Raw genomic sequence first — 20,074 nt, 5'->3', positions numbered from 1 at the left:
ATTTATTTTGTCTCTTTACACTGTCATAGGCTGGACACTTGTTTTTGTCTGATACAGTTTCAGCAAAACATCAACCTGGGGCCCCACTGGCATCACACGGAGTCCAGGACCTGTCAAACTGCCCGGGAGCGTTGCGCGTGGAGTGTTCTCAGCCCCGTAAGGCCCACACAGGGAAGCCCCCAGCTCCTTCCCCAGTGACTTACAGTCTATTGGGAAAACTAGGTGAACACCCAAGAAATTGTAAAACAATTTTATAACCATTATAAAACAATCATAAAACAACCAAGATTTGGAATTATGGTAGCAATTCTAAACAGAGTTGATTTACTCAATTTGTTCTTTTGCTCAGCTAATACTAAATGAGTAAGGCATTGCCTCTGCCTCAAGGAGCTAAGTTTTGTGGGGAGAATGGACACGTAAACAAGTCACTCTGAAAATGTCATTTAACAGATGCGACCACAGTATTTAGAGAACACTTCTCTGCACGGGTCCAGTCACTGGTATGTAAGCTAGCGACCTGTGGTAGTCCCAACACCTAAGTTACTGTCATTTGGAAGTGACTTGTTTCCGTCTCCTTCAGGACATTGTAGGTAAGAAAAAAAACATCGTCCAGATCCATAGTCAGGACCAGAAAAGGGATAATGAACACAAGTTTAATGGTGCCCACGTGGACTTCTGACTCAATTAGTGATTTCAAACAATTTTTCTTTTAAGTAGCCCTGTGGTCCACTTCAAAAGCAGGTCAAATATTTGTCTTCAGGCTTTCCAGCAGGAAATGAAAAAAAAAAAAACCCAATTACACACTTGATGGTATTCTATTAACATAAACAAATTGGTTGCTTGCTTAGGAGAAGCTCAGCTATTCCTGATGCAGAAATCTCTAGGAGGAGACTCTGTAGGTCTGGTGGGAAGGCTGCTAGCCAGATCCTACATGAACACAGTTTTGATCTTTTTATGTCTCTCTCTCTTTTTTTTATAGAGCCTCTAAATGCTAGCTGATGAATATCTCCAAAGAATAATTTAGAAATTAGAGTTTTATGAAGGGCCAAGACAATGCTGGCCAAGTATGCAGGGCTGAACCCAGGGTAATATTTAGAACATCTAGAGGAGTGGATAGACTCCATGTCCCAAGGCAATGCTCCAAAAATATTCTTTCTCACAACTGGATTTTTTCATGATGTTTGGACAAGCGAGAGCACATGATTACAATCTAGGTAAGGAATCTAGAGGGCAAAGTGTCTGTGTAGCCAATTAGGTGCTGATTTGGAGGATGAGGAGATACTCCGTTTGTTCAGATTAGGGAACTTGCCTGAGACGTGTGTCTTTGTGGAGGAGCACCACACAGGAGTGTCCCCACGTCCCCACGCAGCCTCATCTGGTGTCCTGCACATTCTCCTTTATCACCTTGCAAAGGTGCTGGTGGTGCGGAGGGGGAAGAGTCTCCTTTCTGGCGGATCCCAAAAGCGGTGGGAGGTCTGGGAAGACTCAGGGCTGGGGACCTCGCCTCCCACAGCTGGGTCTAATCCTCCCAGGCTCATCCAGGAAGGCGACCTCTGTAACTTCCTCGTGGGTTTGCTTCCCCCTGTTGTCATACCTGCTGTGGTCTCTGCCCCACCACGTGGGCCTGTCTCCTTGCAGGAAAAGAAATGGCATGGGGGAGAAATAAGCCATTTTTCTTTAAGATTTGATGTTTAAGAACTGTGTACTGAAAGTAAAGATCATTGCTTGGGAGAGACCCAACCAATCCCAGACAGGGCAGGCTAGGAGAAGCCTGGAGAACATTCCCTGAGGCTGATGGGATTCAGATCAGCCTGGGAGAGTTCTGTTCTCAGGGCTTTATCTTGGATTTTTATCTGGCCAGTGAGATCTGAAGTCTCCTTTGCAGGACTGGAGGGCAGAGGGCAGGGCCAGCCCTGCCAATCAAACAGATGGGGTAAAGATTCGTACTCATCACTCTGGTCAAGGTAGCAAGTCCACATTTCTAGCGTACCTGAAGTTGCTCTACCCCCAAATGCTGAGCCAAGGCAATTTGTACAGAATGAGTCGTCTGCCACTCTGAGATCTGTTGTTTCCAGCGCAGACTGAGGTCTGTCATCTTCCTATGAAATGAGCCCTCCCGCCTGCCCCAGCCGCAGCCATTCTCGCTCAGCATGGTGACCCGCCCTCTTGTTGTTCTCCCTCTTGCGTCTCTCTAACTCCAAGGGGAATGCTGGGCTCTGGGGAAGCATCTGATGGCCATCTCCCCACCATCCTGAGCTCAACATCCAGGGTAAAGAGGACTTCCTTCCAGATGAGGGATACATTCTAGGATGTGAGTGGAATTCACAGGGCATCCTTGGGGTTAGCGCTGAGCAGGAGCCCCGTGGCACTGAGAGGGTTTGGAATTTGAGTGAGTTCCACTTATGGGTCTACTTAGGGGTTCTACCTCTTCTGGGTTCTACCACTTATGGGCCCACTCTCTGGCCTTCTGGGTTACTAAATTTTACTTTCCTTGTTCCTGTAATGCCCTTCCCAAGGGCCCCGCCGCCACGTTTCCCTGTTGTTTGTTGGGAGAAAGAGGGATGGTGTTTCTCTAGGGAACTTTGGAAGGCGGGACTTGGCTCGCGGAGGTGAAAGCCGGAAGTTCCTTCCACAGCGGACGGACGTTGGGGACCGCAGACCTCACTTCCCCAGGCTCTGCTGGCTCTGTTACCCGTTCTCTCTACACCTCCCTCCCCCCAAACTCTCCCTACCTCTCGAGAGGAGGATGATTACTCACAAAGACAAGCCAGGCACAGAAATAGCCAACCTATTTGTGGCTTAAATGCAAGCAGTTTTATTTTTACAGAGAGTTGCTGTATTTTCTCTAAGTAGAAATCATTATCTACCACAAATGAAACCCCAGCTCCATCTGCAGTGGTTCCTGCTCTTGTTAGGGGTGCCAATTAGTCACAAAACAATTGGCACCTCCTACCGCCCACTCAGTCTGGGGGGACAGGGCGCCCTCTCTTCCAGGCTCCCCCCGACCAGCCCCTGCCCCCTGCCTGCCCTCCGCCCTCACCTGGGCACCCCCCGGCCTCTCCACCGTCCTGGTGGCCTGGTCCCTGTTCACCCTGCGACTGTCACCAACTTACAAATTGGGCAACTTGTTCTCTCCGTCAGCATGGACAGACTTCTCTGTTCTGTGGGGAGGTGGGAAAAGCCAACTGGTGAGGCCCTGTGTTCTGTTGACTTAAATCATGACGTTGGAGTCTTCCTTCCAGTTGGTCACTCTGCTCAGGGTTTCACAGCCCCCGTAGGGACAGGGCGAACCGTTCATAGCATCCGGACAGTCCCTGAGCTTCTGAGAAGCAGCAAATGTGGAGCAGAGGAACAGAGTGGATCCTTCTGCCCATCCCCAGTCTCCTTCACTCCTCTCTTCCTTCGGGGCGCCTCTTCCTTCCCGACCGTGACTCTGTGCCCTTCTCAGCAGCCCGGTACTTCTCTCGGAACCACCTCTGCTTGCGCCTGTCTGATCCCCTTCCCGCCGAGTGCGCCTTCTTTTCTGCCTTGTGGTTTGTTTTAGGCAGTCCCGGGTCTCTTTCCAGTTTCTGATGGTCCTCTGGGAGACGTAAAGTCCTTCAGGAGGCTGCCCCTCTCCTCCCTTGGAACGTCAAAACCAGGTAACGCGAGTGTACTTGGACTCCGCGGGGCCGCGCTGCTCAGCACCTGCATGCCCGTGGCTGCCCTGAACCTCACCTGTGTTGCCCATGGCTTGGAGGTCCTCAGGGAAAGCTCCTGCTCTCCCTTTTCTTCTTCTTCCCCCCCCCCCGGGGGGGGGGGGACAGAGCCACAGGTCGGGCTTCCCACAGGAGCCGTAGGACTCACTTCCGTCCTGCTGCTTATGGAAATAGTCAGAGGAAAGCCTCACGCATGGGCTCCCAAGTCTGCTTTCCCACAGAATCTGAAATCGCCTTCTCGCCCTGTTTCGATCTAATTGGTCCCCCGGGTCCATCACTACTTTGACACAGTAACCATGACGGGATGCTTTTGACAAGGAAGAAATACGGCCACAAGTGGAGGGTGGGTCTTCATGCCAGGGCTGGGCGAGTCAAACCACCCAGAATTTTCCGGCTGGGACTTTAGGCCTTTACACTGGGGCTGTTGGAGAGGGGACAGGGGTCGGGCGGGAAGGGTAACGTGACTGCAGGGGCGAGAAAACATGTCGCAGGAACAGCTGCTGGAGGGGTGAATGTCCAAACCAGGCGGAGAAGTGGTCTGGGCACCCAGCTCCTGGGCGCGCTCTCTCCCCCGCTTCATGCTCGCACACTAACATGGGCCGTGACCCTGAACATGGGCTGTGGGGAGGGAACAGGTACTCAACTGCCGAAGAGCGAGTCCCTCACTGTGCAGGTCGACATCGACATCTGCATCTCATTTCCTCATTGCAACTTTTGGTGGTAATAGGATCGGCCCCATTTTACAGGCGAGAAAACAGAGTCTTAAACAGAGCTTTGCAGAGACCAGTTGGCCGGTCCCAGGCTGTCGGGGAGGGGAGTGGTTCTGTCTGCTACCCACGTGGCTTTTGCCCTTCTGTAGACCACTTCTCGGGATCACCTCTCTCCTGAGCCCTGGCTGCCCCGACGGCTCCCCGGGGGTCAACCACCCCGCATTCTCACCAGCTCGTTCCCACTCTGGATCAGCGTGAAGATTTTCACTTGAGCGTTTCACTGAATGATGCCATTTGAAGCACGGCTTCTGCTGATAAGCGTGGGACCATCTGCTTGGCACATCTCAAATATTTTCAGCAGTGGGAGAGTAGCTCTGATTTCTTCAGAGAAGGAGGCTGCAGCCGTCCTCGGAGACGTGGGGACCCTCGGAGACCCTACAGGCTGGCGGGGCAGTGGGGCCCCAGGATTCGAAGGGGCACCGTCCCTGCTGCCACCTCTGACCCTCCCTGAGCAAATGGAGCTAGTGAGTCTGCACCCCAGGTTTTAATTGTTCAGCTGCCCTTGGCAACCAGAGTAAGATTTTCCCTCTTCAAAAACCTATTGCCCGGGCAACCCTTTCTGTGCCCGCTGCTTTTACGGTGTGTTAGAGATACGCTGTGTGTTGGCCAAAACCTCTGTATCTTCCTTCCTGCCTTTGTTTTGGAAAATTCGCTTCCTTGCCGGGTGAACTGTCCTCCGACGCTGTTTTTCAACTTCGGGGTTGAAACTTCTGTGTTCGCTTTTTCTCTTTGACTCGTGATGGGGGCAAGAAACTGAGGATCGATTCATGGGTCTGATGTGGACGTGGGGGGTGTTCAAGGCTGTTTAATTTGTTGCTACGAGGGATAAAGGAGTTGGGGTCTGAAAGGGGTGTACTATATTTGATTCCTCTGGGGAAATCTCTGGACCAGGAGCAGTTGGGCATGGCCAGAGGCAAGCTGGATTGATTTTTTTGTGTGTGCCTTTCCTTAGTGGGCACCAGAATTAGTCCTAGCTTCTGTCGCTTATAAACTCGGACGTGCAGCCCATGGGTGGCAAGGCTCAACTCAAAGAAATCTCCTGCTCCATCTTCTCTTTGATGTCCTTTGGCAATTATTTCCAGGACAGGGGTGGGGGTCGTTTGGGGAAACAACGTATAGGATGTTGTTCAATTGCTTTGTAAGCAGCAACGAGAAGGCCGTAACAAGGCTCCCTCTAGAGCAAGGTTTCCCAACCTTGCACCATGACATTCTGGCCAAATCATTCTTTGTTGTGGGGAGCTGTTCTGTGCGTGGTAGCGTGCTCAGCAGCATCCCTGGCTTCAACCACTAGACGCTGATGGACCCCTCCTCTCAGCTGTAACAACTCAAATCTCCAGGCCAAATGACTTCTAGGGGACAGGATCAGCCCCTTGCATCGCCCTGCCCTGAGGCCAGTGTTGTAAGTTGATCCTGCTGTACACTTGGAGAGGGAGCAGAAAGTTTTTGCTTCTCCGTGCAGATGGCTCAAGTGGTAGGAAGCTGGAGACGAGGCTTTTAATACCAGGACAGATGTCCCTGCCCTGCACATTGCCATCAGATCCCTTACCTGCCATGGAAATTCCATCTCACAAATAGGTTTCTGTTTGTCCAGGTTGCTGCACACACACAGAAGGAGGAATTTGCCCTTTCCTCTGGAGCTGCACACCTGGGAGGTCCAGCCTAGGGTCAGGCCTCTCTTTTTGGTTGCGGAGGAACAAAAAAAAGCTTCAGATGACCCACGATGAAGCCCTAGTTTTGTTGGTTTTTCTCTTTCCTTTTCCTCCCTTTCCTTCCTTCCTTCCTTCCTTCCTTCCTTCCTTCCTTCCTTCCTTCCTTCCTTCCTTCCTTTCTTTCTTTCTTTCTTTCTTTCTTTCTTTCTTTCTTTCTTTCTTTCTTTCTTTCTTTCTTCTCTCTTCTTTCTTTCTTTCTTTCTTTGTTTCTTTGTTTCTTCCTCCCTTCCTCCCTTCCTCCCTTCCTCCCTTCCTCCCTTCCTTCTTTCTTCTAAGAGTGATGTGGCAGGCTGGGAATCCAGGACCATGGGAGGACTATGGCCCTTGAATGGGAATGTGGAAGAGCATGTTTGCTTCTTCGATCTCTAGAGAAAACTTCAGGAAGCAAAATGTATAGCATTTAAAATTCTCTGCCTTATGCCCCGATAAAGCTGAAGAACCCCCACAACTCTCAGCCTTCTTTGAGTCTCCTTGCTTGTCTGTCAGCTCCACTGTCCATCTGTTCCTGTCCCTTTCGTGGAGAGGCAAATGCAGGTAGCAATTGCGAGGAGACCTGCCAGGACATGGGCTCTGCAAAGCCCACATCCTTAAATGTCTATAGAAACCACCACACTTGTTTTCCCTGCTTGCTGATTCATTATCTCCATTTGGCATTTCCACAAGACTCATACTGGCAATGTGCTTTTCGATACCTAGGTTTCCTTATACCCCAGCCTTCCAGAAATACATTAAAATGCCAGTTATGTGAAGCAACTGAGGGTCAAGGGGCCAGACTGCTTTGCTTAGCACTCACACCTAGTGGCCACTTTAAAAATGTGGCTTTGGGGCAAAGTAGCCTTAGGCAGAGGCAGAATAGACGGGCATCTCTGCAGTGTGATTTGAACAACGTCAAATCTCTCTTCTCAAACATCTCTTTTGTGTTCAGATGCCAAATTGCCTGTAATTCTTTTGATTTTTGCGAGGGGTAGGTGGGTGCTAAGTATACCCTCTACCACCATCAGCCTGGCTCACCGTGACGTGTGTGAGGTGTTGAGCTGCAAGCACGGGGGCGGGGGGCAGCCCAGCCAGAGTGAGGGCTTCTGCACGGGATGGGGTGGGGACCAGGGTCAGAGCTTCTGCTGTGTGAGGAGCGGGTCCCAGGGCAGAGGCCAGTGGCGGCAGTGGCCTGACTGCGTCGGGGGAGCATCGGTGCAGGGGCGGGAGATGGGCAGTGGCCGACATGGGAGGTGATTTACCAACTGTGGATGGATCAAATAAGTAAATATGTTGAGGATAATGGGGGTCAAGTTTCTCACCATCAGAGAAGGGAGTTAGAAATGTGGAGAGAAAGAAACAAAACTGTACTCAGCGGTGTTGGATTGAAATCAGGGATGCTGATGGGAACCCATTGCACGCGCACACACACACACACACACACACACACACACAGTTGACCCTTGAACAACACGGGTTTGAACTGCTTGGATTCACTTACATGCAGGGTTTTGTTTTGTTCTGTTTTCGATAAATAGAGTACAACACTGTAAATGTATTTTTTCTTTCCTGTGATTTTCTTAATAACATTTTCTTTTCTCCAGCTTATTTCATTATAAGAATACAGCATATAAGGGGCGCCTGGGTGGCTCAGTCTGTTGAGTGTCAGACTCTTGACTTCGGCTCAGGTCATGATCTCAGGGTCATAAGATAGAGCCCCGAGTTGGGCTCTGCGCTCGGTGTGGAGTCTGCTTGAGGTTTTTTCCTCTCCCTCTGCCCCTTCCCTTCCGCGCTCTCTCTCTCTCTCTCTCTCTCAAATGAATAAATAAACTTAAATAAAATACCACATATAATACATATAACATACAAAAGGGACTGGTGCAGGGAACATATAAGAGGAGTAAAGCCTAGTAAAATACCTAGCTTTTTGGCTTAGAAGACTAGGAATACCAGAGCAAGCGTGGAACTGTCGGGAAGGTCTGATTTCTGTTTTGGGTTGGCTGGGGCTGGCGTGCCTTTGTGAGCCGCCCAACTGGAGACATCCAGGACCAGGGGTTACAGGGTCTGACATTCTGGGGAGCTGGCAAGTTAGAGCTAGAGATTTTGGTGTCACCAGAGTGTGGTAATATTGAATGAGGAGGTTGGACAAGGCCACGCAGGGGGAGTCTGTGGAGTAGGAAGGGCAGAGGGTCAGCAAGGGACCCCCGTAGCCCAAGAGCTCTGTAGGAAGAGATCCAGGAGAGGTGACGGAGAAGAAGCTGCAGGTAGCCAGGGGGAGAGCCAGAGGAAGAAAGCGGGTCTAGGCAATGGTGTCATCATGGAGCCCACAGCAGAGACGTGGAGTAAGAGTCCATAACCCTCTGTGTGTGTGCTGGGGGGCAGGAGGAGGGCGAAATCACCTCCCTTTTGAAGGCTCATCTAAAAGCCCAATGCTGGCTAATGGATGCAGCTCATTCTTATTACTTGTCCTCATGAAAGGCCATAACTTGAATGTTCCCGTCTGACTTCAATAATCACTACCTAAAACGGTGAAGAATGGTGCCCTTCATCAATAGAAGTGTTTGTTGATGGTGGTGATGACTCTGGGTCATTCCCCTTCACAGAAGAAACGGGGATCAGAAGAAACTGAAAGCAGCTCATTCCTGTTTTGTGGTTGTTGTTATGAGTTTGGCATTGGGTAGACGGCACCTTAATAAATAAAAATCCATCCTCTAATAAATAATATTCATCTTTTAATAAGCAGTTATTATCCTTCAATGACAATACATAATCCATCCTTTTATTAAGTAACCTTTAATAAAAGTCCATCCTTTGAAGCTTTTAATAAAGACCATTACTGACAATCAAGTTGATGGTGGCGATGGATTCTGATGACATTAAGGCTGTTATTAAATGTCCCAAAAGTCTTACTGACCAAGTGTATGGGTAATGAACTTCCCACGTCCATGACCCATTGACAAAGAACTGGCGTGGGGAGTAGAAACAGTGCTCGTGTGGACCTGGGCGATGTAGGCTCTGGTTCTGGCCTTGCTGTTAACTCAAGATGTGATCTTGGGCTGCTTGTGGCTGCGCTTCCTCACCTGAGAAATACAGGATTCCTCTAAGCTCCAAATGTCTATGACCAACACAGAGCAGACAGACTTGTAGCAGTAAGGAGGTGGTGTGAAGAAGAAAAATAGTTCATCAAAAAAGAAAGACAAGTGAATGTTAAACAGGAAAGAACATCTAAACTCATTAGCAATCAAATAAATACAAAGTAAAACGAGGAATCTTTTATCACCTACTAAATTTGCAAATTAAAAAAAAGATGGAGATATTGTCTTGGGGGGTAGAAAGTATATGCATGTATATGCTGTGGGGAAAAAAAGCTTTCATATACTGTAGATGTCTGTGTAATTGGTCCAGGTGTTTTTTGGAAGACAATTTGTTAATATGCTTTAAAATCTTCAAAAATATTTATACCCTTTCATCCAGCAATTCCACTTTTAGAAATATGTCCTAGGGAAATAATTAAAGATGTGCACAAAACTGGCATCTGAGGAAGTTCATTACAGTGCTTTGTTTTTAGAAATAAGGATGAAAAATAAGAAGCAACAGGTATGTCCAGGGTTAGAGAATTATTAAAACTAAATTATGGTTCGTCCAAATAGTGACTAGGAAAATCATGTCTTTAGAGACCATGCTGACAGAGAAAATGTTTACAATATGGTATCGAGTATGAATAGAAAAAAAAAGCAGGCTACCAAAACAGATTAAAAAAGCAATTTCAATTTCAAAAAGGAGCATGTGTCACGCCTAGGAACAAGACGAAAAGAAAATATCCTCGAACGTGAAAGCAGATTAATTTTGATTAGTGGTTTTACTTGTGATTTTTTTTCCCCCACTAAATGTTCCAAATCTTCTTCAGTGAACACATACTGTTTTATAATTAGAGAAAAAGGCAATAACATTTAGAAAATACCCCCATTTTGGGCTGGGATGAGACATCATAAAATGAGCGTGTGGGGGTGCATGTCTAGTGGTGGCTGAGCCCTGTCTCCCCCGAGGCAGTTCAGCGCACGCCTGTGGCTACTTCCCTCCCAGTGGGATTTGGATGCAGAGAGCACACAGCCCCCGTCCTACACTGGCAAACTCACAATTAGAAAGTCATCAAGTCTTTGGGGGAAAAAAATCCCCCATAACATTAGGGAATCCGATGCCTTCAATTCCTCCAGTAGGAAGACTGGAGGCAGACTAGAACAGGCTATAAAAGGTAAAGTCTTAAAAATAGGGTCCGGCCCCAGGGCAGAGTAGGAGGCCCGGAGTCAGCCTCGGGAGCTCCCAGCCACAGGGCTGCCTCCACCTGGTTGTGAGAGGGGCTCTCACAATGTCTCCACTGTGGGCTTCCATTTATGGGTCTGTAAAATGAGGGGGGTTGGTCAGACCCGTGGTTTCGGACTTCTTTTTTAAGTGGGAGACCGGCTCAGGCTTCACTTAGGATCGGGGTCTGGGCTCCTGCCCTGGGCGGCTCTGGGGCTCTGGGATCAGGGTCTGCCGGAGCTTTCAGCCCCGATGCCCTGCAGGGTCCCGGTAGCACCCCGGGGTGGTGCCCTGGGGAGATGCGTGACACAGCGGCTCTGACCTTGGCCTGCTTACTAATCCTTCCTTTTTCCCTTATAAAAACGGAGGCAGTAACACCTTCCTTATCACTTCTGGAGCTGATTGAAGGATCCAAATTTAACTTGAAGGGAAGATGCCTTGGACGGTTACGTCCGCCCCAGGCGCCTTCTCCTGCCCCGATGTATTGCTTTTTCCATCGGGGTTCTTCAGTGAGAAGGAAGAGAGGGTAGGAAGGTGTTTCTATGATGCCGCCAGTGGTTCATGCCAAATACGGGTGCCATCTCCCACTCAACTCTCCGTCTGTTCTGACCCAGATCTTAGGCGGTGTTGGGGTATTGACCACATCAGGGCACAGAGGGCTGTAGGGACGAGCTCTCTTTCCTCCCCGGATGGTTACCACCAGGTAACAGACAGCACTGCAAATATGATGTCTTTCTAAAGATGAGCTGTGTTAAAAAAAAAAAAAAAAAAAAAAGATTTGCTTGTCTGGTCAGAGTGCAGAGCACTAGACCTGCGCTGATACGGAGACAAGGTACTCTCAGTTTTAATTGTGATTGCTTCCCCGCGTCCTCAGGGCTTTCTGAGAACTCAGCTGTGTGCTATTCTGAGCTAGGTGGTTTTGTCGACCAGCAGCAGCTACCCTGCCTCTCTCCCCCTGCCCAGCCTCACATGTCCTAGCCAGCCACCGACAGGGGGGATAACGGACAGAATGACCAAGGAGCCCCGGGGAAGGGGGTGGGCAGCGAGCGTGTCGGACCAGCTGCGTCCATGGCGCTTTGTGCCACCTGCTATTTCCCTGGAGGGGCTGAAATTCAGTTTGTTAAGACCGGGAATGCGATTTTTAGCAATGCGTCATTTAAATAAAACCCCACTCTAACAAAACAATGTGGAGAGTAAGCATTAGTTGTTATTTTTTTTCTTAAGATTTTATTTGTTTCTCTGAGGGGCGCCTGGGTGGCTCAGTCATTAAGCGTCTGCCTTCAGCTCAGGTCATGGTCCCAGGGTCCTGGGATCGAGCCCCGCATCGGGCTCCCTGCTCCGCGGGAAGCCTGCTTCTCCCTCTCCCGCTCCCCCTGCTTCTGTTCTCTCTCTCGCTGTGTCTCTCTCTGTCAAATAAATAAATAAAATCTTTAAAAAAAAGATTTTATTTATTTGAGAGAGAGCGAGAGAGAGCACAAGCAGGGAGAGTAGCAAAGGAAGAGGGAGAAACAGACCCTCCGTTGAGCCGGGTGCCCAAGGCGGCTCAATCTCAGGACCCCAAGATCATGACCTGAGCTGAAGTCAAGACACTCTACTGACTGGGCCACCCAGACACCCTGAGTTATCATTAGTTTTTAATAAGAATTAATTTTTATGGGATCTTTATTTGCTTTCCAATCACATCCTGATCAAAATCTGCCTTGGGATTTTTGCGACAGAACTTTCTACTAACTGGCACGTCCTGGGCTGGAGGTGGTGGTTTTCTCTCTTGGACCACTGTGACGGGCTTTATTTCTTGGAATAATTCAATAAGTACTCACTGGATGTCTACGGTGTGCCAAGTGCTGGAGATTCAGACATGAATAAGATAAAGCCCTGTTTTCCACAAGTTTGCAGGTTGGTAGGGGAGAGGCAATTTTAACTCTGCTGCCAGGAGGAATGTCGAGGAGAGAGAACACCAGAGTGGGCGAAGGGAGCATTGGATGGTTGGTGCAGGGAACAAGGAGGCAGGAGGCGAGGAGATACTTCCCGAGGTTCCAGGCCAGAGTCATGGGAACGGAAGAGGGGCATGCTGTGGGTTGCTCCTGCATTTGAAATTCACAATCAGGCAAACGCACAGTGGTAAATAATGTTCTAAAGATCTCGCATGTGTGGGCATATCCCAGCCCTGCGCTGAAACCTCTCATGGCCCCCAGTGCAAATGGCAGAGGTTTTCCAGCCATGACCCCTGTCCCACCGGCATCAGAATCCCCTGGACTGTGAAATTACAGATTCCAGAGCCCCATTCCCAGGCTTTCTGAAACAGTGCGGTCTTGGAATTTGCATTTTTTCATAAGCAATCCCAGGTAGTTTTTAAGCACCAAGCTGGATAAGCATAGTCTATAGAAGAAGCTTAACATTTTTAGAGAAGCATCAAAACCTGGCTGTCATGCTTCAGCCCAGCTGTCCGCCCAGGGTCCACCCACCTTCTTGAACCCCATCCCCAACATCTTGTGCCCTCCTGCCTCCATGTGTCAGTCCGTCTGTTCCTTTTTCTTAAAATGCCTTTCTTCCTTCCCTCAGCTAACAAACTCCTACTGACCCTTCCAGGCCCAGCCTTGTAGAACCTTCCTTGAAAGCCTGAGACGTTGCCTCCTGCTGTGTGCTTGCCTGGCACGTGGTCAAGGACCCCTTCCTTCCATTTCCTGTATTGAATTAGGTTTAGTTCTGTCTGCCCCCCCACAAAACTGCAGAGGACTGTGTCTTATTTATTTCTTCATCCTGAACACTCGGGACAGTGACTGACATCTAAATGTTTATTGGAAAATGGACAGAGGGTGATCTCTCCCCAGAAAGTGAATTTGGTTACTTTGGTTTGACTTTAAAAGAAAACTACAGTTTGATCTCATGTGTTGAAACACCTTTCCGAACTGGCTTGTATGAGGAGTGCATAGCAGCTCTCTTGCACGTATCGAGTAGCCGCGCCATGCTGCGGTCTGTGAGATGTTCGAGGATGCAAGTCTGAGTCAGAAAGATGTTCTTGCCAGCTTTCTTAAACATTCTGATTAGAATTCAATTAGAAATTAGAAAAGTTCTGATTTGACATATCTGGTCTTTAATTTAGGTCTGCTATGAAAAGATGACAGCCTTTGACTTCCTTGTATAAGGTATTTCGGTTTTGTGATGGTTCTCGACCTGGCTGTCCAATAGGGTAGCCATCAGCCACATGGGGCTACTGAGCCTGTGAAATGTGGCCACAAAACACACATGGGAGTTTAAAGACGCACTGTGAGAAAAAGAACGTAAAATATCTCATTAATATTTTTTATATTGATTACACGTTGAAATAATATTTTGAACACATTGGGTCAGATAAAATCGTTATCAAAGTTCATTTCACCTGTTTCTTTTTAGTTTTTTTGTATGTAGCTACTAGAAAAATGTAAGACATGTGGCTTGCATTATCTTTCTACTGGCTCGTGCCGATTTAGACCCTTCTTACCCTCTCCCTCTCTGTTCTCCAGACTATTCTGTTCCCTCTCTTCTGCCTCTAAAACACCACCCCCAACAACAAAACACCCAGCTCTGAAGCACCTACCATCCAACTATGTTACCTATGACCCTCCTCACTGTGACTATTTATACACCCCTGGGATGCGTTCCCAAATTCCTTGAGGATTTTAGCACCTAGCTCACAGTCTTTTTTTTCTCCCCCCCCCAACCACATTCCACTATTCCCCAGTCATTTCAATGTTCATGTAGAGAAGTCTTCCAAAGCCTGGCTCCAGGTCCTGATCTCACCTCAGATGACCTTGTCCTCCACTCTCCCTCCGCCGTTCTTTCCCATGGTCATACTCTACACTTGTCAACAGCGATAACCCCAAATCTGCACTGCCACAATCTTGGCTGCAAGCAACCCTTTCTCCAGCCCCACCTCCTTTTTTCTGGTTCCCTACCTTTAGTGCTTGGACTTCGTCTGATAACACCGGGCTCTATCAGATGGCTTCTGTGTCCTGTTCACTGTCATTTCTCTCATGACCTCACCTTTCTCCTAACCCCATTGAATTCTGTAGTCCATCATGGCACCCATTCCCTTCCATGTGGTCTGATCCCGTTGGCGCCTCTCGTCCACTGTTGCACCAGCCTGGGAAAACCCCGGCCCTGGCTAAATCGAACCCTCTCCTTCACCGTGCTCACACCTGAACGGCCAAACTGTAGCTGGAGAAAAACACGTGTCATGCTGAATTTTTAAATTCATGGGGGTTTAAAGACCCACTGGTGGGCTCTGATGTTTGCCCCAAATCTCGCTCTTTGTGTATTTCCCTGGTCCTTTCCCTTGTTCACTTGATTATTTCACATGCTGCCCACATGAGGAGAACCTTCTGCCTCTCTTCACTCTTAGCTGATGATTTGGCTTCTTACTTTCTGAAAAAGGAGATACTGTGCATTCAGAAGAGAACTTCTTCCAACTTCTAACACTCCTGCTGTCAGCCTACCTGCCTAACTGCATTTTTAACCACACGCTCTGCCTTCCCTTCTGCTCTGATGAATAAATTATGCTATCAGCAAAAGCCAGCAACTCCACCAAGCTCTAGAACCCTAAGTCATGAGTCATCAACTCTTTCTTCTCTCCTGGAAAATTCTTATTAGCTTATCAACTCTCCCAAAACCCCTGCAGCCCTCTCCAGTTACTGTTCCATTTCTGCTTGAATTTACATTAAATTTCCTCAAGAGGGTTGTCTATACACACCGTCTCTACTTCCTCTCCTCCCATCCTCCCTGGAATCCATGTTGGTTAATCAGACTTTCGTTTTCTCCACTCTGCCTAAACAGCTCTCATCAAGGTCAACAATAACTCAACTCTAATGGTCCGTTTCCAACTCCCATCTACTTTGAACTTGGAGTAGAAGTTAGCACAGTTGATCACACCTTTGTGAAGCACTTCTGCTTTCTGGACATCACTCTCCCTTGGTTGTCTCTTACCTCTCTGCCAGATCCTTCTTCGTTTCTTTTGCTTCTTTCTCTTCACCTCCCCACGACCTGTAAACTTTGAAATGCCCCAAGGATTGGTCTTTGGACCTCTTTTCCTTTATAATTACCTATATTTCATAGATAATCTCATTTAGCCTCATGATTTTAAATCCTCCCTGGTTGTGTACAATACCTGCATTTATATGCCCAGCGTGTACCTGTCTCCCTAGCTCCTGACACTCTTAGACATCCCCATTTGCATAGGCTTTTCTTTTCTTTTTTTTTTTAAGATTTATTTATTTATTATTTGAGAGAGAGAGAGAGAGGTGGGGAGGGGCAGAAGGAGAGGGAGAGAGAGAATCTCTAGCAGACTCCCCACTGAGAGTGCAGCCTGACCCAGGACTCGATCCCACGACCCCGAGACCATGGCTTGAGCCAAAATCAAGAGTCAGACACTTAACCGACTGAGCCAGCCAGGCACCCCATGCATAGGTTTTGCAAACTCAGTGTACTTCTCCTAACCCACTCCAACTGCACATTGTCTATTCAGTAAATGGCTGAAAACTCATTCTCTCTCTCTCTACAATAACACATCTCATCCACCAACAAACCAAATTGCCTCCAGAATCCAACCATGTCTTGCTGCCTCCACAACCACATCTTAGTTCATGCATGGTCTGTGCTTTTTCTGTGTGGCACTTACTAGGACTTGACATCTTTTTATTTGTGGTTGTTGTTGGGTTATTGACTGCCTTCCCACCGGAGCAGAGACTCCAAGAGGTTGATGCTTGATCTATTTCCTTCACTGCCGTGTCCCAACACCTAGAATAGTGCCTGGCGGGAAGTTGGCTCTGAATAAATATTTGATGGGTGAATGTGGGGAATGTGACTGTTTTACCTACAGACTTCTAACAAAGGCTGGTCTCTACAACAGATCTTTGGTCAGCCAGGCCATAGTATTCTGAATTCTGGTCCTGGTGTTGGGCTCCCGAAGGTATTGGAGTCTATTTCTTCTGTTTAATTATGAAATGGAAGGAGAACTTGCCCCAGTGAAAATAATTGCCGGTACCTCATCAGAGCAGCTGAGGGAAGTGCTAGTCAGGAGATGGGTGATGAGGACAGCAGAGGCGGAGGTCCCCTGGGCTCCTGGAACACACCACTGGAGAGGTAACTATCCTTCTCAGCAGGCCGCCTGCGAGTCTGGGTGTCACGCACAGCTGTACTGAGCCCCACACGCCGAGTTGTGCCAATGCTGGGCTCCTGCTGACTCGATCCTAAAAACATCTAATATCATCGAGACGTGCAACCTTCATAAAATATTGCATCTCTGCACTGTTCTGCTTCAGGGAAGCTTGTGAGGAAAAGGCAGATATCTATTAATTTAAAATATTGGTTTGATCAACTTCCTACAGGTTAATTATTTTGCACACGGAGGGACGCTGGTCTACAAGGTCAAAATTCAAAAAGCAAAGAACAGTATTTTACTGCCACCATCAAAATGACAACAACAACAACGACTTGACAAAGTCAAGGACAAGTTAAAGCTGGCACCAGGGGGAGGATCTCTGCCGCGGCCTACCTTGTCCTTTCTCCAGTGGGGGAAGTGGCATCTGTGTATTTGTTACATAACAGGAAGAGGGCGGGGACTGTGCATATATTTATTTTGCAATTCATAGACATGTGATAGAAAGTTTCTGAGAATCTTTGCTTTGCCGTCTCAAATATTCAGTGTTTCTGCTGGTTTCCAGTTAGTGTTTTGTTGAACGTCTGTCAGTAGTGTTTTCCTGCATGGTCTGGCCTATGCTTTGTGGCGATGTGACCACACCTCGTTAAGGCTCACCATCTGTCACTCAGAGCATTGGTTTCCCTGGCTCACCTAGTCTGGGGAGGTGCCCAGTTTTGTCACAGATATTGAGACCACATAAGGCAAATGCCTTCTCATTGTTCACACTTGCAAAAATATTGGTACACGATTGAACATAATTTTGCTAGCTATTTCCTCTCATTTATCCATCATATACGGCACTTCATTCATTTAAAAGAAAAAATGACAGCAACAACACTGACCAAACATATATTTTGTCTTTGCACCTGAATGCAATTAATCAGGTTCCTCAAAACGGGAGACAAAGGTGCAGAAGATGAATGATTTTGAAGATGCCATTCTGAAAGCTTGGGCCAGGCCAGACATGGACGCCAGGCACTCTGACCCTCCTGCTTTGCTGGATCCCTTTGGCACTGAGCCACAAGCAAATAATAATACAGAATTAAGGGCTATTGGTGGACCGAAAAATCATGAAATCAGTTCTCTTTTCTGGTGAAATGTCTAATTTTGTCGTTGTCAGAAAAAGAATTGTACAGTCAGTTAAACATATTTGTTAATAACATGAAGTTCGTGATCTGTTGCTGAAATTTTCCCTTCTCCCCTAGTACATCAATTTTCATGCTGTCTTTTTTGTTTCTGTTTTACTTATTTATAGAAAATTACCTAAAGAGCCCCCGCCTGAGGCCTCCTCATGGATGAGTCGAACGTGACGTCACTCGTTGATGAGAAGTCCACAAACGCCTCCACCTCCAGGAATACCTCTGCCGGGGACCTGCGTCGGGAAATCCCATTTGTGCACTGGGTAATTATGAGCATCTCCCCTCTGGGCTTTGTCGAAAATGGAATCCTCCTCTGGTTCCTCTGCTTCCGGATGAGAAGAAATCCCTTCACAGTCTACATCACCCACTTGTCTATTGCAGACATCTCGTTGCTCTTTTGTATTTTTATTCTGTCTGTTGACTATGCTTTAGATTATGAGCTCTCTTCTGGCTATTACTACACGATTGTCACCTTATCAGTGACGTTTCTGTTTGGCTACAACACGGGCCTCTATCTGTTGACGGCCATTAGTGTGGAGAGGTGCCTATCCGTCCTGTACCCCATCTGGTACCGATGTCATCGCCCCAAGCACCAGTCGGCCTTTGTCTGTGCCCTCCTGTGGGCACTTTCGTGCTTGGTGACCACCATGGAGTACGTCATGTGCATTGACAGTGAAGGGCAGAGTCACTCTCGAAGTGACTGCAGGGCGGTGATCATCTTCATTGCCATTCTGAGCTTCCTGGTCTTCACTCCCCTCATGGTGGTGTCTAGCACCATCCTGGTGATTAAGATCCGAAAGAACACGTGGACGGCCCATTCCTCGAAGCTGTACATAGTCATCATGGTCACCATCATTATCTTCCTCATTTTCGCCATGCCCATGAGGCTCCTGTACCTGCTCTATTATGAGTATTGGTCAGCCTTTGGAAACTTGCACCATATTTCTCTTCTTTTCTCCACAATCAACAGCAGCGCCAACCCTTTTATTTACTTCTTCGTGGGCAGCAGTAGGAAGAAGCGGTTCAAGGAGTCCTTAAAAGTGGTTCTGACCAGGGCTTTCAAAGATGAAATGCAACCCAGGCACCAAGAAGACAATGGCAACACCACCACAGTTGAGACTGTGGTCTGAGGATGGTGGCCGGAAACCGTGGACAAAAATCGTGGGGCACAGATAATTTGTACTTTGTGCTTGGAATACCGCTTAAGTATGTCCTAAATATGACACGGAAGGACACCGCATCCCATATGCATGAGATACTCATTAACGATAAGACCGTATCCTTGTACTGTATCTTCTGAAAAAGCCTAAAAATGTGTTGGACCTCTATCATTTCTGTACCTATAAAAAAAACTTTGGCTCCTCCTCAGCTCTTCCAGCAACATTTCCCATAAACTGTAGAAATTCCTCTAGCAGGAAGGTGTGCAGGTGAGTACTGGAAAAGGTAACAAAAGCATTTGTTGGAACTTGAGAAGGCGGAGTCACGTAGCAGGAAGAGCATGGGCTTTGGAGTCAGATCGACTGTCATTTGCTTCCTGGGGACCTCAGACAAGTGGTTTGACCTCTAAGAGCCTCTCGTCCTCACTTATAAAATGTTTAATAGTAATAGTCCAACCCTCCCAGCCTTGTGGTGAGGATGAACGGGGAGATGCGGTATGCTGAGCACTTGGCACATTGTCAACCCTCAATAAACATTAGTCTTTCCTCCTTGAAGTGCAAGGAGAAAGACATACTTCTGTTTTGTAACTTGTGCATGTGTGCACGCATGCACGCACACACAGCTCTATCATGTACAAATATTGTTATGTGTTTTCCAATGTTGAATGTACATCTGTGAAGGTCTTTCTGCTTGAGGCATGAACGCTTTTCATGGAGCAACACCTCCGCTGGAAGCATCTGCAGATGTTACAACATCCAACCATCCATGTGTCAGAGCATTATTTCAGGTTGTGAAGAAAAACATTTGGCCACCAGTAGAGGAGTTTCTCAGGGCTCTTCCTTCCCTCTGTCAGAATGCTTGGTGTAATGAAAGTCTGTTTGGAAATCCTTTGCTTGACATAAGTTTTCATGAATGGAACTTAATTCACGAGTTTGTGAAGGTGACTGTGTTTTTGGAGGCTCCCCTCCTGCCCCCATGAAGTGATGGGTTATTTACAGCCACAAAGTTCTGCCCCTTGAACTCTTTTTCCTCGTGAGCATTTCTTTGAGGTAGTCCTGGGAGGAGGCCACGCAGCAGGGGCTGGGAGTTTTGGTCACATCTCAGAGGGGACCCGGGCATTTTTCCCAAGAAAATCTGTGCCGGGCTTGGTCAA

At 47.8% G+C, this 20,074-nt stretch overlaps 1 protein-coding gene and 1 long non-coding RNA gene across 2 annotated transcripts; one reads left to right on the top strand and one right to left on the bottom strand.

Moving 5' to 3' along the window:
• Positions 1-8,927: 8,927 nt before the first annotated feature.
• LOC114209279 (uncharacterized) lies at positions 8,928-16,959 on the bottom strand. The gene is made up of 3 exons (XR_003609324.1): positions 16,469-16,959; positions 12,270-12,533; positions 8,928-11,195 (listed from the first exon to the last, which is right to left on the bottom strand). It is a non-coding gene; the product is annotated as an uncharacterized LOC114209279 (long non-coding RNA).
• Positions 16,960-17,905: 946 nt separating this feature from the next.
• Positions 17,906-18,929, top strand: MAS1 (MAS1 proto-oncogene, G protein-coupled receptor). Its single transcript, XM_028103329.2, has one exon. It carries the CDS (start codon positions 17,916-17,918, stop codon positions 18,891-18,893), a length of 978 nt encoding a protein of 325 aa, XP_027959130.1. The 5' UTR covers positions 17,906-17,915; the 3' UTR covers positions 18,894-18,929.
• The last annotated feature ends 1,145 nt before the right edge of the window (positions 18,930-20,074 follow it).

Source organism: Eumetopias jubatus, unplaced genomic scaffold (assembly GCF_037043125.1).
Source record: "Eumetopias jubatus isolate StellerSeaLion01/CBP00866 unplaced genomic scaffold, mEumJub1_p1.0 scaffold_6, whole genome shotgun sequence".
Lineage (NCBI taxonomy): Eukaryota > Metazoa > Chordata > Mammalia > Carnivora > Otariidae > Eumetopias > Eumetopias jubatus.
This window is presented reverse-complemented; position numbering and strand designations above follow the sequence as displayed.